Raw genomic sequence first — 20,610 nt, 5'->3', positions numbered from 1 at the left:
CGTCCATTCCCATTGGATAACGGAGAATTGTACACCCGGAAGTAAGTATTCTCCTTACTGTTGATTGATTTGACCATGGGAGTAGGAAGCATCCTGAATGTGGGGGGGACATTTTTAACGGGGGGTGTGGGGGCGAAAAAAAATATAGATTTCCTGTATTCTGGTGCATTTTAACAGGTGGTTTGATACTTTTATGTGGCTATACTAGCATGAGGAAAATGATGGGTACATTTTGTAATTTCATCCAGTAGTAAAGAAAGGAAACATATTTGATTATTAATTCAGAGCTGTCTTTGAATTAATAAAACCAGTTTAAATGCCCATTTTTTGTACATTTATATACAACAATAAATATTTGTGAGTGCATTGAGAGATATTGTTGTGGAGAGTCATTTATATATAAATCGCAAAATACATTTGTGAATCCTTCTGTGAGCATTTATTAATATTGAGACTGATCTGACTCCATACGGATGTTAAGTTCACCGACAGTAGGAATGGTATCATTGACTTAAATGTTCAAATAAATGTTGCTCTTCTGTCTATATTGGTCATATGATGCCCCTTGACTGAAATGTTTCCTGTTCAATATCCCCACTGATTTCCTTAAAATCCTGGGATGAGAGTCCACATCACAATTTACTCTCAACTGTCATTTCCCTTTCATCACTCACCTCAGCAATGGACCTCTCTCCACTGTCCCTGTAGTGCCTAGATGTCAAGAGAGGTGGTGAAGTGATAATTATTTATTGAGCAGTATACTCTTTCACATTGAATCATAACAAGTTATACTGAATGTAAATACAACTGACTCTAAAATAAGTCCCAGTCTGTGACATTGGACATTTTGAAGACTCAAAGTCCCAAGCAGTAGGTAGAATATTAGCTAGTCTATGTAATGTGCACAGAAAATAAATAGTTAACTGAATACTGGGATGGAAATAGCCTATAAGCACTCAGTAAAACATAAACACACACAAAAAGCTTCTGAATGATAAGAAGTATAATTAAAACATAATGCACATTACCATTTTGAGAGAGAGTACCTAAGTTAAAGAACTCAGAAAAGAATCTCTTATCGAACTGAGGCTCCAGTAAAACACACTGACTGCGTCTCTACATGGACATCAGTAAGCCTATGAGTATTATCCCGGTTATGATCATATTGGGGATATGGTGTTTACATGAGCACAGAGAGATCGGGTTATTCATGTTCCCTGTTTACATGATAAATACTAGTAACCTGGCATTTTGATGCCTTTTCTCATCTAAACTATTCAGTATTTGTATCTCTCTATCATGACATAAAGACGAAACTCCTCTCCAGAAGTGAGACGCCGCCATCACTGTTAACTGATTAACTGCTACCAGCTGATGACTTACTTTCCTCTTCTTTGAAATGGTTTTTCTTATGTCCATGTTGTCTGGGGGAGAAAACATATCAAACCAAGAGATCGTCAGCTTTGATTTTCGCTGTATTAACCATTTCCTGAACATTTGGTGTGTGTGCCTTACCTCTGCTACCGGCATCGCTTCATACAACAGATCTGAGCTGTACAACTATGACAACACTCCTTGAACATGTGCACTATGTGAGAATCTGCCTTGGTACAAAGTAGCAGTGAAAACATGGTAGGCTACGGAGTTTCATTGAATTGGGCATTCTCTCAATAAGCAAGTGGAATGGATTTCATTTGATAGTGAAGCACTGACACAGCGCTCTACAAAGTGCGGCGAGTGGATAGACCGATTCACGGACTTTCCGCATAGTAAAAGTGGGGGGGTCTAAACTAATCATTTGAAAAAGTGGGGGGGACGCCCATGGATTTGACAGTGATATCTCCACTACTCATCAACTCAAAAACACCAGATTACTGTATCCTTGTTAATTAAATGACATTGATAGATTTTAGTGTGTGTACAATGCTTTTGTCACGTTTTCCCCTTCAATTCTGAGAAACAAGTAGTTTTCTATGAGTTTTGGATGGCCGAAGACATGACATTACCCACAATCCTCTGTAGCAACCATAGACTGTATAAAACAATTAAATAATACATTATTCCGAGTGTGCTTGCTTTTCTCTTTGAAAGTCATCACATAACGGTATTGTAATACACGTTTCGGCTGCATTAAATATGACATATCTGCCGTAGTTAACTGTATTTATAGAGCCCTGATGACAAGACTTCTAGACAAACAGGAACTGCCGCCAAAACTGAAAACTTGACGTGGATCTTAAATATATAAGCAATTAAACAACATCTTACATTTCTTTTCACACAATACGTCTCCTTGCAGTATCAACACTAATTCGGCTGACTTTTATATTTGATCCAATTGGTAGATAAGCTGTATTTACGCCATAACGGTGCACAGCTGATAGAAAGGGACACCTACTGGTTAAAGCACGTTATTGCATTTTATAATTTTATTATTAGATATGAATAGGATCCCTATAAAGTATATTCTTTACTCGTCGTTATTCTCTACTAATAGTTAATTAAAGACTGTATATAATGACTATTTTGCACATCCCATTCAAGATTTCAAGATTTTCTAAGGTTTATTGACATTAAAGACTGTATATAATGACTATTTTGCACATCCCTTTCAAGATTTCAAGATTTTCTAAGGTTTATTGACATATCATATTATACACAACTACGGTGTAGTTATGCAATGAATGAAAAACTTGGGTCGCAGGTTCCTCAACAGTGCATTACAAGACATCTATCAATATGTGTGTCTCCACCATTACATTGTCATATTCTGCACATTTCTTATACTATCTACATACATCTTATAAGAGTATAATACATATGTATAATATCAGTTAAAATAAGTGCTTAAACATAGTTAACATTGCAGGAAAGCAATATATTAGACGTTAAGTACTTTGTCAGGCTTAATATTTATCTGTAGATACAAATTTCACTGAGTGTGCTGTGTGCTCTGCATGTGTGACCATCAAAGAGGATTTCATCCCTCCATATTCATCTTCTATACCCCCAAAGCTTTTTTCTTATTCAAAAGAAGACCTTAACCTAAAGTATTCTTTAATGTTTAAATAAAGCCTTATTAGTTTGTCTGTTTTGCACATCCTCCTATTAATATCTAATAATAAAATTATAAAATGCAATAACGTGCTTTAACCAGTAGGTGTCCCTTTCTATCAGCTGTGCACCGTTATGGTGTAAATACAGCCTATCTACCAATTGGATCAAATATAAAAGTCAGCCGAATTAGTATTGATACTGCAAGGAGACGTATTGTGTGAAGAGAAATTGAAGATGTTGTTTAATTGCTGATATATTTATGATCCACGTCACATATTCAGTTTCGGTGGCAGTTCTTCCTGTTTGTCCAGAAGTCTTCTTATCAGGGCTCTATAAATAGAGAACTATGGCAGATGTGTAATATTTAATGCAGCCGAACTGTGTATTACAATGCCGTTATGTGATGACTTCCAACGAGAAAAGCAAGCACACGCGGAATAAAGTATTATTTATTTTTTTTTTTTTAAATGTTTTTCGGATTTCATATCGCATAAACACCATATCCCAACGTGCAATCCAATCACCGAGCTTCTAGCTGAGGTTCTTGGGTAATCAGTTCAGTGGGTGTGTGGCATGGATGTATAATAAGAACGGTGTGTGGTGTGTATCGCAATGATGCTCGAAATGTCCCTTATAGGCCTACGTCTGTTTCCGGTGACTTTATTTTGAAATTCAGTTCCTGAGGAACGGCTAAAAAGCCAGAGATGATAGAATTAAACTAATAAATAAAAACAAGGATAATTGTGTGTTATTGTTGAGTAAATAACAGTGTGTTATTTAGAAAAGAATAACAAATTAGAAGGAAAAAAAGATTTTAAAAATACAGATTTCAGTATTCTGAGGCTCTGAGCCCCATTTCTTTTCCTCACAGACGGCAAAAAAAGTCCGACATTATACGATTTAAAATAAAAACAATAATCGTGGCTTGATATTGAGTAAGAACATGTTTTTATGCACCACACAGCTTCCGGTCAACTACGTTGGTCCACAACTTGGGACGTAGTATTTCTACAAAAACGCCTCTGAAATTGTAGGATCCCTACGTTTTTTTTCACCATTCATTTCCAATGGCTGGCAATGTCACGTGATCTTCAACTTTCTCTCGGCAGAAATAAAAAAACATGTCCGACCTTCATTTTATTCTCGGTAGAAAATGCCTATTTTAAGGTTAGTTTGGCCATTAAAATGCGTTTTGATGTCATTTGATGCGAGAAATATGAGTTGTTATTTCAGATTATGTGTGCAGTGGATGTACATGATCTTTAGTTTGCTAGTTATTATGAAGAATACTTCAGGAAATTGTGTAAATACAACGTTTTCATTGTTACCAAGGTGGTTGCTAGGGACGCTGCTATCGATATTATGTCTGTTATGTTGTGTAACTGTTTAATGGTGTTATCTTTATTGCTACCCCCTTCCCCGTCAATTTATAGTGTTGGTCCACAGCGCAAACGTATTAGTTTAACAAAATCTGCATCTAAAATTGTGGCATAGATACGTTATTTTCCCCTGTGCAATTCTCCAACCCAGTCTCACATCTCACATCTCACATCGTCATAAACACCGGAAACAGACGTATGCAAGATCCTCAGCTCGGTGATTGGACGGTTTAGCCGCAATGCACGTTGGGAAATGGTGTTTATTATCTGAAAACAGGAAGAACTGCCGCCAAAACTGAAAACGTGACGTGGATCATAAATATATCAGCAGTTAACCTGTTAAGCCCCAACGACCCCGCCGGCGGGTCTTTTTTTTTTTGTTCACGACACTTCTTAATATTTTAAATATATATTTTCAAAAACTATGAATGTGTTATACCATTCTAACGGGAAAAAACTCAGCTAACTGATGATACGAGCCATTTTTACCGAAACAAAACACAAGTCTCACAAGAAGCGTTAGCATTAGCCCCTAGAGAAAACGGGCTAATGCTACTTCAGGAGCTAACTAGCAAAAACGATTTTTAATAATAATATGTTCTGCACAAACTACATATCATCTGAAAGCTGATACTCCACTGATTATTTTGATATAAGTATCATCACTGGATGACAAGAACTCACTGAGCTAGCAGCCAGAACATAGCAAATAAGCAACATCAGTTTTCAAATCCATGACAATAATTAGGTCTTACCTTGTGATTTTTGTGATCAAAAGTTGTGTTCAACGGAATAAAAACGCTGCTCAAGGTTAATCCAATGTCTCTTAGTCACGTTAGAATTGTTTCTGATCAATCAATCCTTTCATTCATGGCAGAAAAGTAGGTACAAAGATTAGGGTCCGTAGCTTCAGCTGCTTGACATGCAGTTTACGCATAGCTCCCCCTCCCCCGCCGTAAAGTATTTACGTATTTTCCAACTGCCACTCGATTCCATTGGCTCTAACGATTCAAAAAAGGTGTAAATCACGCAAATCGACCAATGGGTTCCAGAGATAGGGTCCTGCGTAAGTGTACATCAGGCCAGTATACTGCTTACCCCACACTCTTGCTACGTTTTTGACGCAGCAGAAACACATTGAGAGGAGCGCAGATCACCGGCAGATCACCGGGACAGCGAGACCGCAGGATTATCAGCAAAAACAGCCGGATTTGTTTTATTTCTTCATTTGAACAATGGCAGCCAGAAAGAAGACTTTATTGTCCATCCAGGAGGCATTGGAAATGGTATTTGAGGACTCTCCGTCGGAAGATAGTGATCTTATTACGCATCGAGGGGACAGTAATAACTCCGATTATGAAGTTCCACCAACGGAAAGGTATGTAATCTCTCTGTTTGTATCTATTACTTATTTATTTGGTGTAAGAGTATTCATCTGTTTTTATCTTTTAGTTATTTATTTGGTGTTAGAGTATTCGTCTATAGTAATTTCACGGCATCCATCTTGTGATCTAATGTTATTTCACCCACACTCAACAACAAACAAATAAAATGGATGCCGTTTATTGTTCAAAGACTAGAAATAAACAAGACAGTAGAAAATATACATGTTGAATTTAACACAGTATTATATATATATATATATATATATATATATATAATATATAAAATATACACATACATATATAAATATATGACGGACGGAATATTAATATTAAATATTGAACAGATTATATTGATATAATCTGTTCCCCTGTCTCACATAATTTACATTACTGTTGTTGTAGAGAAATTATTTCTGATTTGAGTTACATTTTTGAAAGTACAAGCCAGTGAATTAATCTATTTGTTTTCTTTTTTTTACCATTTTATGGACATTTCCGTAAGGAGCTGCACAAGAGGAGGGGTGACCCCGGCAGGACGAACCCACACACCCAGAAGTCCTTCAGGGAGCAGCTTGCAAAATAAATGGTTGAGTTTTCTGGAGACCCTGCAGCAGCACCACCCCGCCCACCAACCCCCCACCAACCCCCACACCATCACTGACATGCCTGCCCGAGCATTATGGGGAAGATGCCACCACGGTCAGGAGGTACTGCAGGAAGTGCTCTGATGCTGGCAGCAGGAGGGTGAAGACACCTGTGTACTTCAGGAAGTGTCAGGTCCCTCTGTGCTTCACTCCCAAAAAGAACTGTTTCAGGGCATGGCATGACTTACTGCAATAATACCATAACATTCAGGGTTGGTTTGTATAAAGTTTTGAGAGTTTTTATCACCCAATTTTTTTTTTACCTAAAGTGTGGTGTTATTGTGTTAGTGCTAACATTCTTTTATATAAATCTGCTCCAGTTGGAGTCAAATGTTTCCTATGTTTCCTCATTTTTATTGTGCAAGTAAACATGCATCTCATGCAAAGAGGGAACTTCCCACACACCCACACACACACACACACCCCACACACACACTTAAATATATTTTTTAATTTTTTTTATTTTACAATAATTTTTACAATCTTTTTTATTTTTTTATTATTTTTTTTATTTTATTTTTTATTTTTTATGGAATGAATACCTATAGTGATGATTCAATGTTATAAAATGATTTTTACTGTCTGGTACCTGAAAAAGGTCAAATGGCACTGATGGAACCAGACGTGCCCAAATGTGCCCAAAGCTTAGTCCGCCTGGACTGTTTTTCCCTAAACCTCTCTAAAAAGGTCAATTTTCACTTGTTTTGCCTCAATCTTGATACAGGGTACTTATTATTAGTTATACTTTGAATTCCCAAAGCTTTCAGGCTACTAACCCATCATTCAAGGGTGGTTTTCACTATAAGTAATGGGGTTTTTTTAGGCGGAGGTAAGAATTTACACTTTTTTACTATGTTCCATCTGAATTTTCTCTGACACAGAAACATCTATATTGATTCTGACACTTCTACATCCAACTCACAGATGTAACATTGCTTTGAGAAAAAAGATTATTAATTTAACCCTTTTAGAAGTGAAGTTAAAGTCATTTGTTCTGGGCATGTCATTTTCGAGCCTGAAACCTGAAAAACAGGCTTGGGGCTTAACAGGTTAAACAACATCTTAGATTTATTTTCACACAATACGTCTCCTTGCAGTATCAACACTAATTCGGCTGACTTTTATATTTGATCCAATTGGTAGATAGGCTGTATTTACACCATAACGGTGCACAGCTGATAGAAAGGGACACCTACTGGTTAAAGCACGTTATTGAATTTTATTATTTGTATTATTAGATATTAATAGGATCCCTATAAAGTATATTCATTACTCGTTATTCTCTACTAATAGTTAATTAAAGACTGTATATAATGACTATTTTGCACATCCCTTTCAAGATTTCAAGATTTTCTAAGGTTTATTGACATATCATATTATACACAACTACGGTGTAGTTATGCAATGAATGAAAAACTTGGGTCGCAGGTTCCTCAACAGTGCATTTCAAGACATCTATCAATATGTGTTTATACCTCCAGCAATGTTAACTATGTTGAAGCACTTATTTTAACTGATATTATACATATGTATTACTCTTATAAGATGTATGTAGATAGTATAAGAAATGTGCAGAATATGACAGTTTAATGTTGGAGGTATACACACATATTGATAGATGTCTTGTAATGCACTGTTGAGGAACCTGTGACCCAAGTTTTTCATTCATTGCATAACTACACCGTAGTTGTGTATAATATGATATGTCAATAAACCTTAGAAAATCTTGAAATCTTGAAAGGGATGTGCAAAATAGTCATTATATACAGTCTTTAATTAACTATTAGTAGAGAATAACGAGTAATGAATATACTTTATAGGGATCCTATTAATATCTAATAATACAAATAATAAAATTCAATAACGTGCTTTAACCAGTAGGTGTCCCTTTCTATCAGCTGTGCACCGTTATGGTCTACCAATTGGATCAAATATAAAAGTCAGCCGAATTAGTGTTGATACTGCAAGGAGACGTATTGTGTGAAAATAAATCTAAGATGTTGTTTAACTGCTGATATATTTATGATCCACGTCACGTTTTCAGTTTTGGCGGCAGTTCTTCCTGTTTTCAGATAATAAACACCATTTCCCAACATGCATTGCGGCAAAACCGTCCAATCACCGAGCTGAGGATCTTGCATACTTCTGTTTCCGGTGTTTATGACGATGTGAGATGTGAGATGTGAGACTGGGTTGGAGAATTGCACAGGGGAAAATAACGTATCTATGCCACAATTTTAGATGCAGATTTTGTTAAACTAATACGTTTGCGCTGTGGACCAACACTATAAATTGACGGGGAAGGGGGTAGCAATAAAGATAACACCATTAAACAGTTACACAACATAACAGACATAATATCGATAGCAGCGTCCCTAGCAACCACCTTGGTAACAATTTCCTGAAGTATTCTTCGTAATAACTAGCAAACTAAAGATCATGTACATCCACTGCACACATAATCTGAAATAACAACTCATATTTCTCGCATCAAATGACATCAAAACGCATTTTAATGGCCAAACTAACCTTAAAATAGGCATTTTCTACCGAGAATAAAACTAAGGTCGGCCATGTTTTTTTATTTCTGCGGAGAGAAAGTTGAAGATCACGTGACATAGACGCCAGCCATTGGAAATGAATGGGGAAAAAAAACGTAGGGATCCTACAATTTCAGAGGCGTTTTTGTAGAAATACTACGTCCCAAGTTGTGGACCAACGTAGTTATTACACGTTTAGATGTGAGACTGGGTTGCCAAGACCCGAACGGACAAAAAGATGTGTTGCAGGCACGAAACATACTACCAATTGAAATACATTGCTTTTAAAATCGTTCTCTGTGACACGAAAAAAAGGGGAAAATCGTGTTGGTGAACACGAATCAATAGATTAAATGTTGTGACTATAACACAAAATGCCGTGAGACTCGGTTGCACATTTGCAGCCAGAGCTTCAACAGCCCATACACAGCCTTATAACCGCAGCTATGCCCCTCTAACTACCTAACATGAAACTAACTAAACTCCCCTTGAGTTACAGGTGTTATGGGTATTTGTGCACTGTAACCCGCAAGACCAGTAACTGCAATTGGTCACCTACCTGCAACTTTAGATGACGTCCCAATATAGACGGATGCAATGTTCCCACTCCAGCCACTCACGCCACACTGCCAAACTCCCCAACACACTTTAAAGAGAATCTGATCTCAAGACTAAATGGACAGAACAGCAACTCACGTCTGTGTATACAGGACCACCAAAACTAACTCACCATGCTCCTTTCTCCCAAACAACTAGACTGCATTCATTAACAAAACGAGGTGCAACTGCCTAGCCACAGCTCCTGCCAACATGTCACAGTAGAGGCACAGCATTAAAGGGCCCCTTTATTATTTACTAAAAACACTCATCGACACTGCCCAAAAGAATGGGCATAACTCATGAACAGAAGAAGTTAGAAGCTTCTAATCACTTCTCGCACAATCCCAACAAATGTATGCAGTTTTCTGTGTTGAATGCTTTTTTCAATATTATGGTTAGAAGTGTCTTTGTTCTTGTTTTAATAAAATAAGTAAAGAATAAGTAAAAAATTCAAGCTCCGTTTTTGTTTTATGGGCATATATCCCCTATTATAGTGTATATAAGTATTTAATGAGTGACATATAACATTACCTGAGGTTATGTTGATTTCTGGGATGTGTAAAACTTGATAATACTGTAAAAAATGATAATTTACAAGGCAAGACACAAACATATACAATAACGGAAATAGTCCTATTGTGGGCCTCAGCGGGTTAATGGATGTATTATGCAGATATCTGTAATTCAATTATACTGGGACAAAAGGAACATTTGAGTCATCCATTATCACCTGGTTCTATATGTTTATAACAAAACAGTAGTTTTTATTATATATTATTCTATTAGGTGCTATACGTTCTCTTTGAAGCTACTGTTTTAAAGTAAAATACTTATTTTTGCCTCTGAGTAGCCATGTCAATAAAATAAAACTCAGACACACTATCCAAAACAGTCTTTGTGAATGAAGGAAATGCATAAAGGGAGATGCAGTGTAGACAGGCAGAATAAAGTCCAAACAACCGTTATAAAATAAATGAAACCTGGTCCTAAGACTTTTTCTCTGTAAATAAAAACAAAGTGTGCACCTTTATAAACCCAAAACTGCAGATATATGAATGAGGAAGTGGAAGTAGTAATACATATTGTCATTATTTGATAGCTAAATGTACAATTAAAAGTCCCCTATTATACTGTTTTTCATCAATATATTATTGGTCTCAGATATATACAAAACATGTCTCTGAAGTGTTTGGCTCCAAACACCAAACAGATCATTGTAGCATCCCATAATCCCCTCTGTTTCAGCCCTGTTTCAAAAGTGCTGATTCTCTGTCTGTTACTTTAGATGAAAATAAGGAGCCCCTCCCCACGCCCCTCTGAGAGATATTTGGTTAAAAATAACACAATGGAGGTCTAGGAGGAGAGTCAGGTGATAAGGGGGGGGGGGGGTTACCTTGGTTGGTGATTGGCTAATAATTACGATTAAAAAAAAAATCGTTATTACATCATAAAGTGGCCAAAATCTCATCAGCTCATTTTCAGACTACTTTCAGTTTTTATATAAATGGATCAGGACAAAGGTGAGCGAATCTTTTTTCCTATAACTTTCAGAATCTCTTTACACAGAGAGGACACATGTTGATGTATAAAAGACATACAAAAGTAGATTTTGCATAATAGGTGACCTTTAAAGGATCAGAATATTTTGCAATAGTTGACATTCTTCTTTTAAAGGATCAAGAGAGATTTTTTTTAAACTGATAGTCCCTAGTTTCATATAATAAAGTGTAAAGTGGGTTTGTGGGATTGCTGTATTTGAGTTTCAAAAATGTTCACCATAAAGCCACTTCAGGGTGAATGTGTGCTCATGTTAAGGGACAGCAAACAGAGCGTCGGCACAAAGAGCTCCATTGTTTGTTGCACAATAAGAGACCTGAGAGGGGCATCTGTGAGTGGTTCTGCAGGGGGAAATGACTTATACAGGTTTCAACATGCTAACAGGAATCCATTGGGGGGGAGGGGGGCAGAGGAGGGTCGAGGGTCTGAACAAGTTCCACATCTGATAAAATAGATAAAAAAAGTAGATTCTTGCAGGTTTAGGAGGAGATACCTGAACAAACACGATGATTGAGTTACCTTAGAGACCTTTTCAGAAACAAACAGGCTTTTTAGAGTGACATCAAACAGATGCTTGAAATTCCTGCTGTGATTGCTCGCTGTGTTTGTCGTCTTCCTGCCGGACCCTGCACCCCTCCCCTCACTCCAGGTGCTATAAAGCATCTGAGTACAAAGTGTGCTTTACTCTTCTCTGCATCCCGAGCAGCAGCACTCCTCCACCATGACCTCCTACGCTCGCTTCTCCTCCAGCAACCGCCTAGGCTCCATGAGGGCCCCCAGCGTGTACGGTGGCGCCGGGGGGTCCGGGGTCCGCATCTCCAGCAGTGCTCCCAGGAGCTTCTCCTCGGCCGGAGCAGGGTTTTCCACCGGAGCCCGGTCAGGGTTTTCCTTCGGAGCCGGGTCAGGCTTCAACCTGAAAGACGCCATAGATGTAAATGACAACAACAAGAAGGCCACCATGACCAACCTGAACGAGCGCCTGGCCACATACCTGGACAAGGTGCGCATCCTGGAGAAGGCCAACGGAGAGCTGGAGCTGAAGATCAGACAGTTCCTGGATAACAAGACCAAACCCGAAGGCCACGACTGCTCCGGCTTCAAGGCAGCCATCAGCGACATGCAGGACCAGGTGAGGGAGTCAGGTTTCACATTATTGTCCCGCAATGTAAGGTAATTGGATTGAGCTTCCACCCACGTCATAAAACCCAATCCACATGCAGAAAATCCAAGACAAAGAGAGGTACAAGAAACATTATACAAGTATAGCTGCAAAGTGGTGACAGTGAAAAAGATTAAAGTAAAGATAAAGCTTTGTTGGTTTTCATATTTTATGTTTTTATTGCAGTAGGAATAAAATAGTTTTAAAATCTGGACTCCTCCCAGATGGTAGTTATTTAGTCTACTTGATTCATTGCTTGATTTTAACAGTCCACGGGATAACATGTTTTTTTCTTTTCTTGAGAATTCCAAGAGATCTTAAAGCATTCATATTACCAAAAGAATTGCAAACAGTTGCCTCAGTGTAGGTAGATTGCAGGACTGGATGCTGTCTCATGTTCAACCCTAATCCCAAAGCAGAGCCACAATAAAGAATGAGATCATGTGAAAATGAATCTTGTTCAGCTCAGAGATTCCTCCTCCCTGACAATGTTAGGCCCCTCAGGTGTGCAGCCTGCAGACGGACAGACGGAGAAACAAGATGTGTTTCCTGCAGGATCCATTCAGGTTCAGCCACACCCTAAACACAGCAAGGCTTGCTGAAGCGGGATCAGGCTCGGGCTCCAGTTTTGCATGATGTGCATACAGGCAACACAAAAACAATGAGGCAGAAATGTGACTTATGTTTGAATATAATTATCTCTTCTCTTTTCATTTTGAGTCTGAAACAGGAAAAACCTGCAGATAGGCCTTAGTGTGCTCACTGTGCTGTTTTTATTGCACACATGTTCCCATTCTTGCAGTGTTGGAGGAGACTGGGACTTAATCATTTCATTGCAGAAATGTCATTTTGTAGAATTGAGATAATATGTTGTCTTAGAGTCTCAGTACACGTTATATTCAGAGAGTCTGATGACGACTAAAAGACTAAAGGTGAGTCCTCTTTGTTTCAGATCCTTTACGCCACCACAACAAATGGATCTCTGTACCTGGCCATCGATAATGCCAAGCTGGCCACTGACGACTTCAGGGTCAAGTGAGATCATGATCATTTATTTAATGTATTGGAGCTTTTCAATGTATTGTCAAAGCCCAGCCTAGTTAAGGCTACTAGAACTTAAAGAAAATTAGGGATGCAAAATACAGGTCATTAGAAACAAAAGACATATAATAGATAACAATGGGTTACTAAAATATACCTTTAATGCTAGTTTACCTTTTTATAAACTGTTTTATGTGGGTTTCTTCTGTATATTTACTAATTATTGTTATTTTTATTTCTTTGTTATTCGGCCCTTGCTGACTATGATTTATCAGTATCATGATGAAATTAGGAGGACATATGCTAGCCCCGTTATATATTATCCTTCCGTCAACTCTAGATATTATTATTTATTATTATAGTAAAGTATAGAATCTATATATATATATATATATATATATATATCTTTAATAATAGTTATTATTATTATTATTGGATATTCATAGTTGTTTAATCAACAGAAAGAATCCTGTACTGTAAGTACATTATCTTCAAATAAGCCACACCTTATCAAGTACTGATGCACTATAGACTATAGTGCATCAGTACATACTACATACTATAACGCATACTATAGTCTATAGTATGCGTTATAGTATGTACCGAAATGAGAATTTGCTGTGATTTCTCTGGGTTTGTTTCGGGTGGAGTAGCTGATGGAATGGTTGGTGTGTTGCAGGTATGAGAACGAGCTGGCCATGCGTCATTCGGTGGAGGGGGACATCGGCGGGCTGAGGAGGCTCCTGGACGAGCTGACACTGGGCAGATCGGATCTGGAGATGAATATCGAGTCTCTGCGGGATGAACTCATCCAGCTGAAGAAGAACCACGAGGAGGTAGGCGACAACCTGCAAACTCAATAAGATTTAAATCAGCTGGATTTTAAAAGAAGTAAAATATTGAAAATGAAAGGAATTTACTTATTTTCAACATACCAGTATCTCAGAAATTTCATTTAAAAATGACATGAAAAAGAGAAAAGCATGCAACAAACACTCACATTTGTATTCTGATAAACAAACTAACACCTATTCTTTATTATCGACTTAATTTTGTCTTGGAACTGTACTCTTGCAGGACCTGTTGGCCATGGGCTCCCAGGTGGGGGGTCAGGTGAACGTGGAGGTGGATGCCGCACCACAGCAGGACCTGTCTGTTGTTATGGGTGAAATGAGAGAACATTACGAGACCGTGGCAAACAAGAACCGGAGAGATCTGGATGTCTGGTTTCAGGCCAAGGTGAGCAAAATCAACCCTCTGATGAAAAACCCTTTTATGACTTTTCATTAATTACTTCTGAAATTATCTTCCTCAAACAGGATTATTTCTACAGTAGCAAGATTGTGTTTTTCCGCATTTAGACTAGACTTCACTAAAAAACGATAGCAGTCCAGTCTATCTTTCTGTCTCTATAATAATGGCATTTTAATGCAATGAAAGACTATTCAAATCAATATTATATGATATACCAAGAAGAAATATGAAATGTTGGGTAAAAATGTTAGCCTTCCATGTCATGATTACGACTTTCAAAGATAAAAACGTCCAGAGGTACAGAGAGCAATAAAGGTTTGTGAATTGAAAGTGACAGTGTCATCTTCATACCGTTTGATTTATAAGCAGATCTGATTTCTAATGTACTTTTCGATGTTTTCTTGTTGTTTTTGCAGTCTGAAGAACTCAATAAGGAGGTGGCAGTGAGCACAGAGACTCTCCAGTCCTCTCGCTCCGAGATAACGGAGGTTAAACGCACGCTGCAGGGCCTGGAGATTGAGCTCCAATCACAGCTCAGCATGGTGGGTATACTGTAGCATTCAATCAATGGAGGAAGAAGTAATCAGGTCTCTTACAGTACTTCAGGAGAAATGCCAATAATAGAGTGGTCACAAATACATGTCCTGAAATACAAATTTTACTCAAAAACAAAAGTATTGGCATCAAAATTGGGCAGCAGTAGCTCAGTCTGAAGGGACTTGGCTTGGGAATGGAATTGGTGCAGATCAGACCAGACATATGGAGTGTGGACTGGTAGCTGGCGAAGGGCCAGTTTGCCTGTGTGTAATTGTAAAATAACACCAGAATGAAGCACACATTTCCCATTTGGGAATTAATAAAGGTGGATTCAATCTTAATTAAAATATATTTTAGCACCATAATTAAAGTACTAATGAAGTATGGCATTCGGTTGTATCTTATTCAATTGCTATTCCACATATGACAATAAAGCCTATGAATCTTTGAATCCTCACACTCTTTCTTCTCCTTCTTCAGAAAGCGTCTCTGGAAGGGACCCTCGGTGACACACAGAACCGTTACTCCAACATGATGGGAGACTACCAGAACAAGGTGTTGGTCCTTGAGGGCCAGCTAGCTCAGCTCAGGTCCGACCTAGAAAGGCAGGGACACGAGTACCAGGTCCTGCTGGACACCAAGACCCGGCTGGAGATGGAGATCTCCGAGTACAGGAGGCTGCTGGACGGAGAGTTGTTCAGGTGAATGCACTGGCCCATACTGGGAGACAGATGAATAAATCAAATTTGAGTGACAAAAATGGTAGTTCATGGTAAACCTTTTTTTTTAGATATATTTCAAATTATGATTATTTACCAAGAAAAAACGGTTAACCATGTTTTTCATTTTTATAAAACAAATAAACTAATACATAATAACCACAGTGACAATCAAAATGGTGTCCGAGTCACAAATAACATACAAATAATATATCTTGCAACTAATAAAAAGAAATGGAGATGCGTGAATGCCAAGCAGACTTTCTGTAGAAGGGTTACAATTGGGGGAAAAACAACCTTAAAGTGGTTTGTATATAAAATTAAAAATTAAAGGTTAAAAGAAAAAAAAGTATTGTTATATAAACTAACTGTTTGTGTCGTCCTGCAGCCCGCCGGCCACCAAAAAAAACCAGAAAGTGTTGATCATCACCAAAGAGTACACTGACGATGAAGAGGTCAGCTCTGAAACCCAGGAGGTTTGAGACAACAAACATCTGTCAACACCAAGCAAACCGTTCCAGAAAACACAAATAAAATACTTCTGATTAACTCAAACATGTAAATGTGTGTGTTTTCTGTTACATTACATCTATAATGTATTCCGATCCTTCACTTAAGTGAAAGTACTATATAACATTGTAAAAATGATCTGTTACAACAATAAGAAGATCGGTAACTGTGCAAAAATAATGCAAAGTGCTTTAACATTGGCCAGATGTTGGCGTTATTAGGACCACGTTTGGGGATCTTATGCGCAAAGTTATAGGGAGCCAGTATACCAAGTTTGACATCTTTATTACGTATAGATTTGGAGATATTAGATGATGAAGGTGTCTATGGTCACATTTTGTATTGATCCTTATGGGGAAAACATTTTGTTCTTTCAGGTTTTGTGCAAAGAATGCATGTGGAATGGTTAAAAAAAATAGCACATCTTCAACTGATTTGATGGAAGTTTGCTCCAAAATTATAGGATGCGCTTAAAAAGTGGCTAACTTATAGCATTCAGTATAAAACATTTAAAGGAACATATACATGTATGTAGACGACACATTTATCTTTCTGTAAAATTCACTTAAATCCCATAAATTCTCTCTGAAGACAATAACAGATCAAATGTGCTGAACTTTATTCATCTAAATCAGAGGATTCCTGTGCAGGCCTGGTGGAATGTAACTAAGTATATTTAGTTAAGTCACTTGAGAATATTCAGTAATACAGTATTTTCACTTTTAGATTTTTGGTTGATAATACGTTTTTTACTCCAAATGTCTTATTTTACAGTAATAGCTACTTTATTAGCTGTTTATGCAAAATTATAAATCAACTAATAAATGACGAGGTATTATTACAGTTTTATCTCTTTCTATTTTGTACTATATATTTTTTTCTTTTTATCTCATGTATATTGTTTTTTTCATTGTTGTGGGAGGCTGGGACTTAAGATGTTCATTGCCCAAACTAAGCTTTAGTTGTTTTGCAAATGACAATTCATCTTGAACCTCAGAGCTGAAAGAGGAGAACATACAGCATATCTTTTTTATATATATTTTTAAGAGTCACCTTTGTTTGTCCCTCCTGTCTCCGTTTTTATTTTCAGATTTTAACTTTATATTTCCTTTCAAAAGATGTCCGTCACAACCTGACTCAAGGCCAGACAGAAGAGAGGAGACCACAGAAAGGAAAATCAAATCAAACAGCAAACCAAATGAAGGGTGTCTGACTGAAAACACATAGCTGACTTCTCCCCCCATAGGACCGGTTTAACCTGTCAGTCCCCTCATCAACGCAGATACACATTTCTGATTAAACCACTTCAGCCCCAGGTTCCTTAGAAAATAATCAACTGGTGAAGTTTTATGGTGATATCTATTATCTATTTTAGTGTGTATGAAATGTATCCATTTTACAATCCATATCTTTAAAAGCTGTTATCTCAAAATGTGTTATTTCTAATACTGTGAGGCAGAAATCTCCACAAAGTTTCATTATCAACTATATTTTAGCAGTGTTTACAGAGACCTTTGTCCAGATATCATTCAGAGTTTCTGATAGCCTTTTATTACTAAATACATTATATTATATTATTTTCTGATTTGTGGAGTGAGAAATGCAAAATCCCCTCTGTAAAAACCTTTGACTACCTCTATGAAAACAATATGAAACAAGCATTTTAAACTGGAATAAAAAAATAATAATGTCTTTAAGTCAATCAACATGAAAGTGGTAAACTTCTCTAACTAAAACATCTTTACTTTAGAATGCTTCTTACTCCGACGTTGATATAATTAGAGGTACATTTTAAGAAATTAGAACTGGATCTTGACATTTTAACATTGATGACCTCCATTAACCTCTTAAGGACGACGGTCCCCCCAGTGGACCCCCCCCCCCACCGTTTTTTTTCAAGACTGTGTCTCAGGGCTTCTTAACATTTATGAAACTATTAATGTGTAGCACCAGATTAACGGGAAGAATCTCAGCTAACTGAAGATATGAACCATTTTTACCAAAACAAAATACAAGGGTAATACCAAGCCTCTGAATTAGCACTAAGCGAAAATATGTTAACGCACTTTAGCACACAACTCAAGATAAAGATACCCTTATTACTTATCGTAGCTGCACATACAATATATCCGATTAAAGCTGAGACTCCACAGATTATATAGTTATAGTATCATCCAGGGGCGTCGCCTGGACCTGAAAACATACACAGTACCCCGCGACTGTTACAATGAAGGCTCGATAATCAGCTCACGGCCTATAGGCAGGGGTAAAGAGCTATTTTTTATGAGTGGGGGGCGGACCTCACCTCCTCTAGGGGGGTCCGGGGGCATGCTCCCCCGGGAATATTTTTTTTTAAATATTGAAGTTAAAAGCATCAATCTGGTGCACTTTGAGAGCAAAATGAAGAGATCTATGGATACATCTCTCAACACCCATATGAAACAGAACTGTAAACAGATTTACTTTTTCTTTATGGATATTTTACAAATCACTCCCCTTTTAAACTCTATTCTTGTTTTACTGTCTCATAGTATTTCATAACTGTTTTTCCTTTATTCTCTTTTTTTTATAACTATAATGATCATATAAACGTGTGCCGCGGAAATAATCTTTTGAATAATTTGTGAGCAAACCGTTTGAGACCCACTGAGATAACTTAGACTAAAGTTAACTATCTAAACACTCTGAGAGTCCTTTAGCTCACCTGAGCCTCTCAGTCTGACAGGAGAGGACTCTCCTCCAGCTTGTTGTGGAAACAGCTCCTTATGTCCGTTAGTGCAGCTAGCTAACCAGATGCTAACAACACGGTCCCTGCTGGCACCGGACCCTCTATCTCCCTCTCTCTCTCTCTCCCTCTCTCTCTCCCCTCTCTCTCTCTCCTCTCTCTCTCTCCCTCTCTCCCCCTCTCTCCCTCCCTCTCTCTCCTCTCCCTCTCTCCCTCTCTCTATCACACTAAATGCGCTATTGCCACACACACACAGAGCCGAGCTTGAATGACACAAGCACACGTTTATTTCCATGCAACTCTCTGATTGGTCTGGTGTCATGCCTCTGTTGCATTCACTGAACACGGGAAATTACAGTCCTGCCGTCCTCTCTAGTGTCATGATGAGGTTCACGTAAAGCACGGTTAATGTATTATATTATTGAGGGAGAATTGTCCGGGGCTACAGAAAAAACATTCGGGGCTAAAGCCCCGGATGCCCAGGCCAGGAGACGCCACTGGTATCATCACTGAGCGATCCGAGCGGGGAAGCAAACACAGACATCACAACACGTACCTTTACGGAGCTTTTACGGGAGATCGTCTCACCGTAGCTGTCAATCTACAACTGTTGATCCATAGGTTGATAATGTATCTGTGCCTTTTAAAAAATTATTTATAATCCATAATTCCATTTTTATGTAAAAATCGGAGAGAAAAAGTTAGCTGCTAATGGTAGCCACCAGAATGTATGCAGCTTCCGGTTTTGGTCACGCGTCACTCTCACTCCTTATTTGTTAACGTGTTGGTGTGTATAGAACTTTCCCTCGATTCCATTGGCTCTAGCGGTTATAAAGAGATTTCATTCATCAAAATCGACCAAGGGGGGCCAGAGATAGGTCAAATCCACCCAAATGACCCCAGAAGTGGGTCTTTTGGTTTTTGGCTAAATCTCTCTATAAAGGTCAAATTTCACTTGTTTTGCATCAATCTTGATACAGGGTACTTATAAGTTGTACTTTGGATTCCTAAAGCTTTTAGTCTACTAACCCATCATCCAAGGGTAGTTTTCACTATAAGTAAAAAATATTTTTTGGACGGAAACTATAATTTACAGTTTTTTACTATGTTCAATCTGAATGTTCTTTAAAATAAAAAACATCTATATTGATTCTGACTTTTCTACATCCAACTCACAGGTTTATCATTACTTTGAGAATAAAGATTATTAATTTAACTCTTTTAGAAGGGAAGATATGGCCATTTGTTCTGGGAATGTCATTTTCGAGCCTGAGACCTGAAAAACAGGCTCAGGGCTTAAAAAAACATCACCAGGGAAGAATTATCCCACTCAGATTGTTTAATTAGAAGTATTTAAACGCTGCTGAATTATTTATAATTATTTTATATTTTCCGGAATTTAAGATGGTCAGACAGTATTCATTTAAACTGTAAAAAATTATTAATAAAGAAAAGTCGTGTTCAGCCTCACTTTAATATTCCATCTTTCACATACTTATGTAT

General features: G+C 37.8%; 1 protein-coding gene across 1 annotated transcript; it reads left to right on the top strand.

Annotated features, from left to right (window-relative positions):
• Nucleotides 1–11,634: 11,634 nt before the first annotated feature.
• Nucleotides 11,635–16,412, top strand: LOC117492073 (keratin, type I cytoskeletal 13-like). Its single transcript, XM_034142226.1, has 7 exons — nucleotides 11,635–12,291; nucleotides 13,274–13,356; nucleotides 14,042–14,198; nucleotides 14,440–14,601; nucleotides 15,033–15,158; nucleotides 15,634–15,854; nucleotides 16,261–16,412. Exons 1-7 carry the CDS (start codon nucleotides 11,884–11,886, stop codon nucleotides 16,352–16,354), a joined length of 1,251 nt encoding a protein of 416 aa, XP_033998117.1. The 5' UTR covers nucleotides 11,635–11,883; the 3' UTR covers nucleotides 16,355–16,412.
• Nucleotides 16,413–20,610: the final 4,198 nt, after the last annotated feature.

The sequence above is a fragment of the Trematomus bernacchii genome, unplaced genomic scaffold, assembly GCF_902827165.1.
Source record: "Trematomus bernacchii unplaced genomic scaffold, fTreBer1.1, whole genome shotgun sequence".
Taxonomy (NCBI): domain Eukaryota; kingdom Metazoa; phylum Chordata; class Actinopteri; order Perciformes; family Nototheniidae; genus Trematomus; species Trematomus bernacchii.
Note: the sequence above shows the minus strand (reverse complement) of the source record. Positions and strands in the feature narration are given on the sequence as shown.

Excerpts from the sequence above, each read along its gene's own strand:
- LOC117492073 (XM_034142226.1), top strand. The coding sequence starts at position 11,884 with ATGACCTCCTACGCTCGCTTCTCCTCCAGCAACCGCCTAGGCTCCATG. Across the intron at positions 13,357-14,041 it reads ACTGACGACTTCAGGGTCAA|GTATGAGAACGAGCTGGCCA; the intron begins GTGAGATCATGA and ends GGTGTGTTGCAG. Across the intron at positions 15,159-15,633 it reads TCCAATCACAGCTCAGCATG|AAAGCGTCTCTGGAAGGGAC; the intron begins GTGGGTATACTG and ends CTCCTTCTTCAG.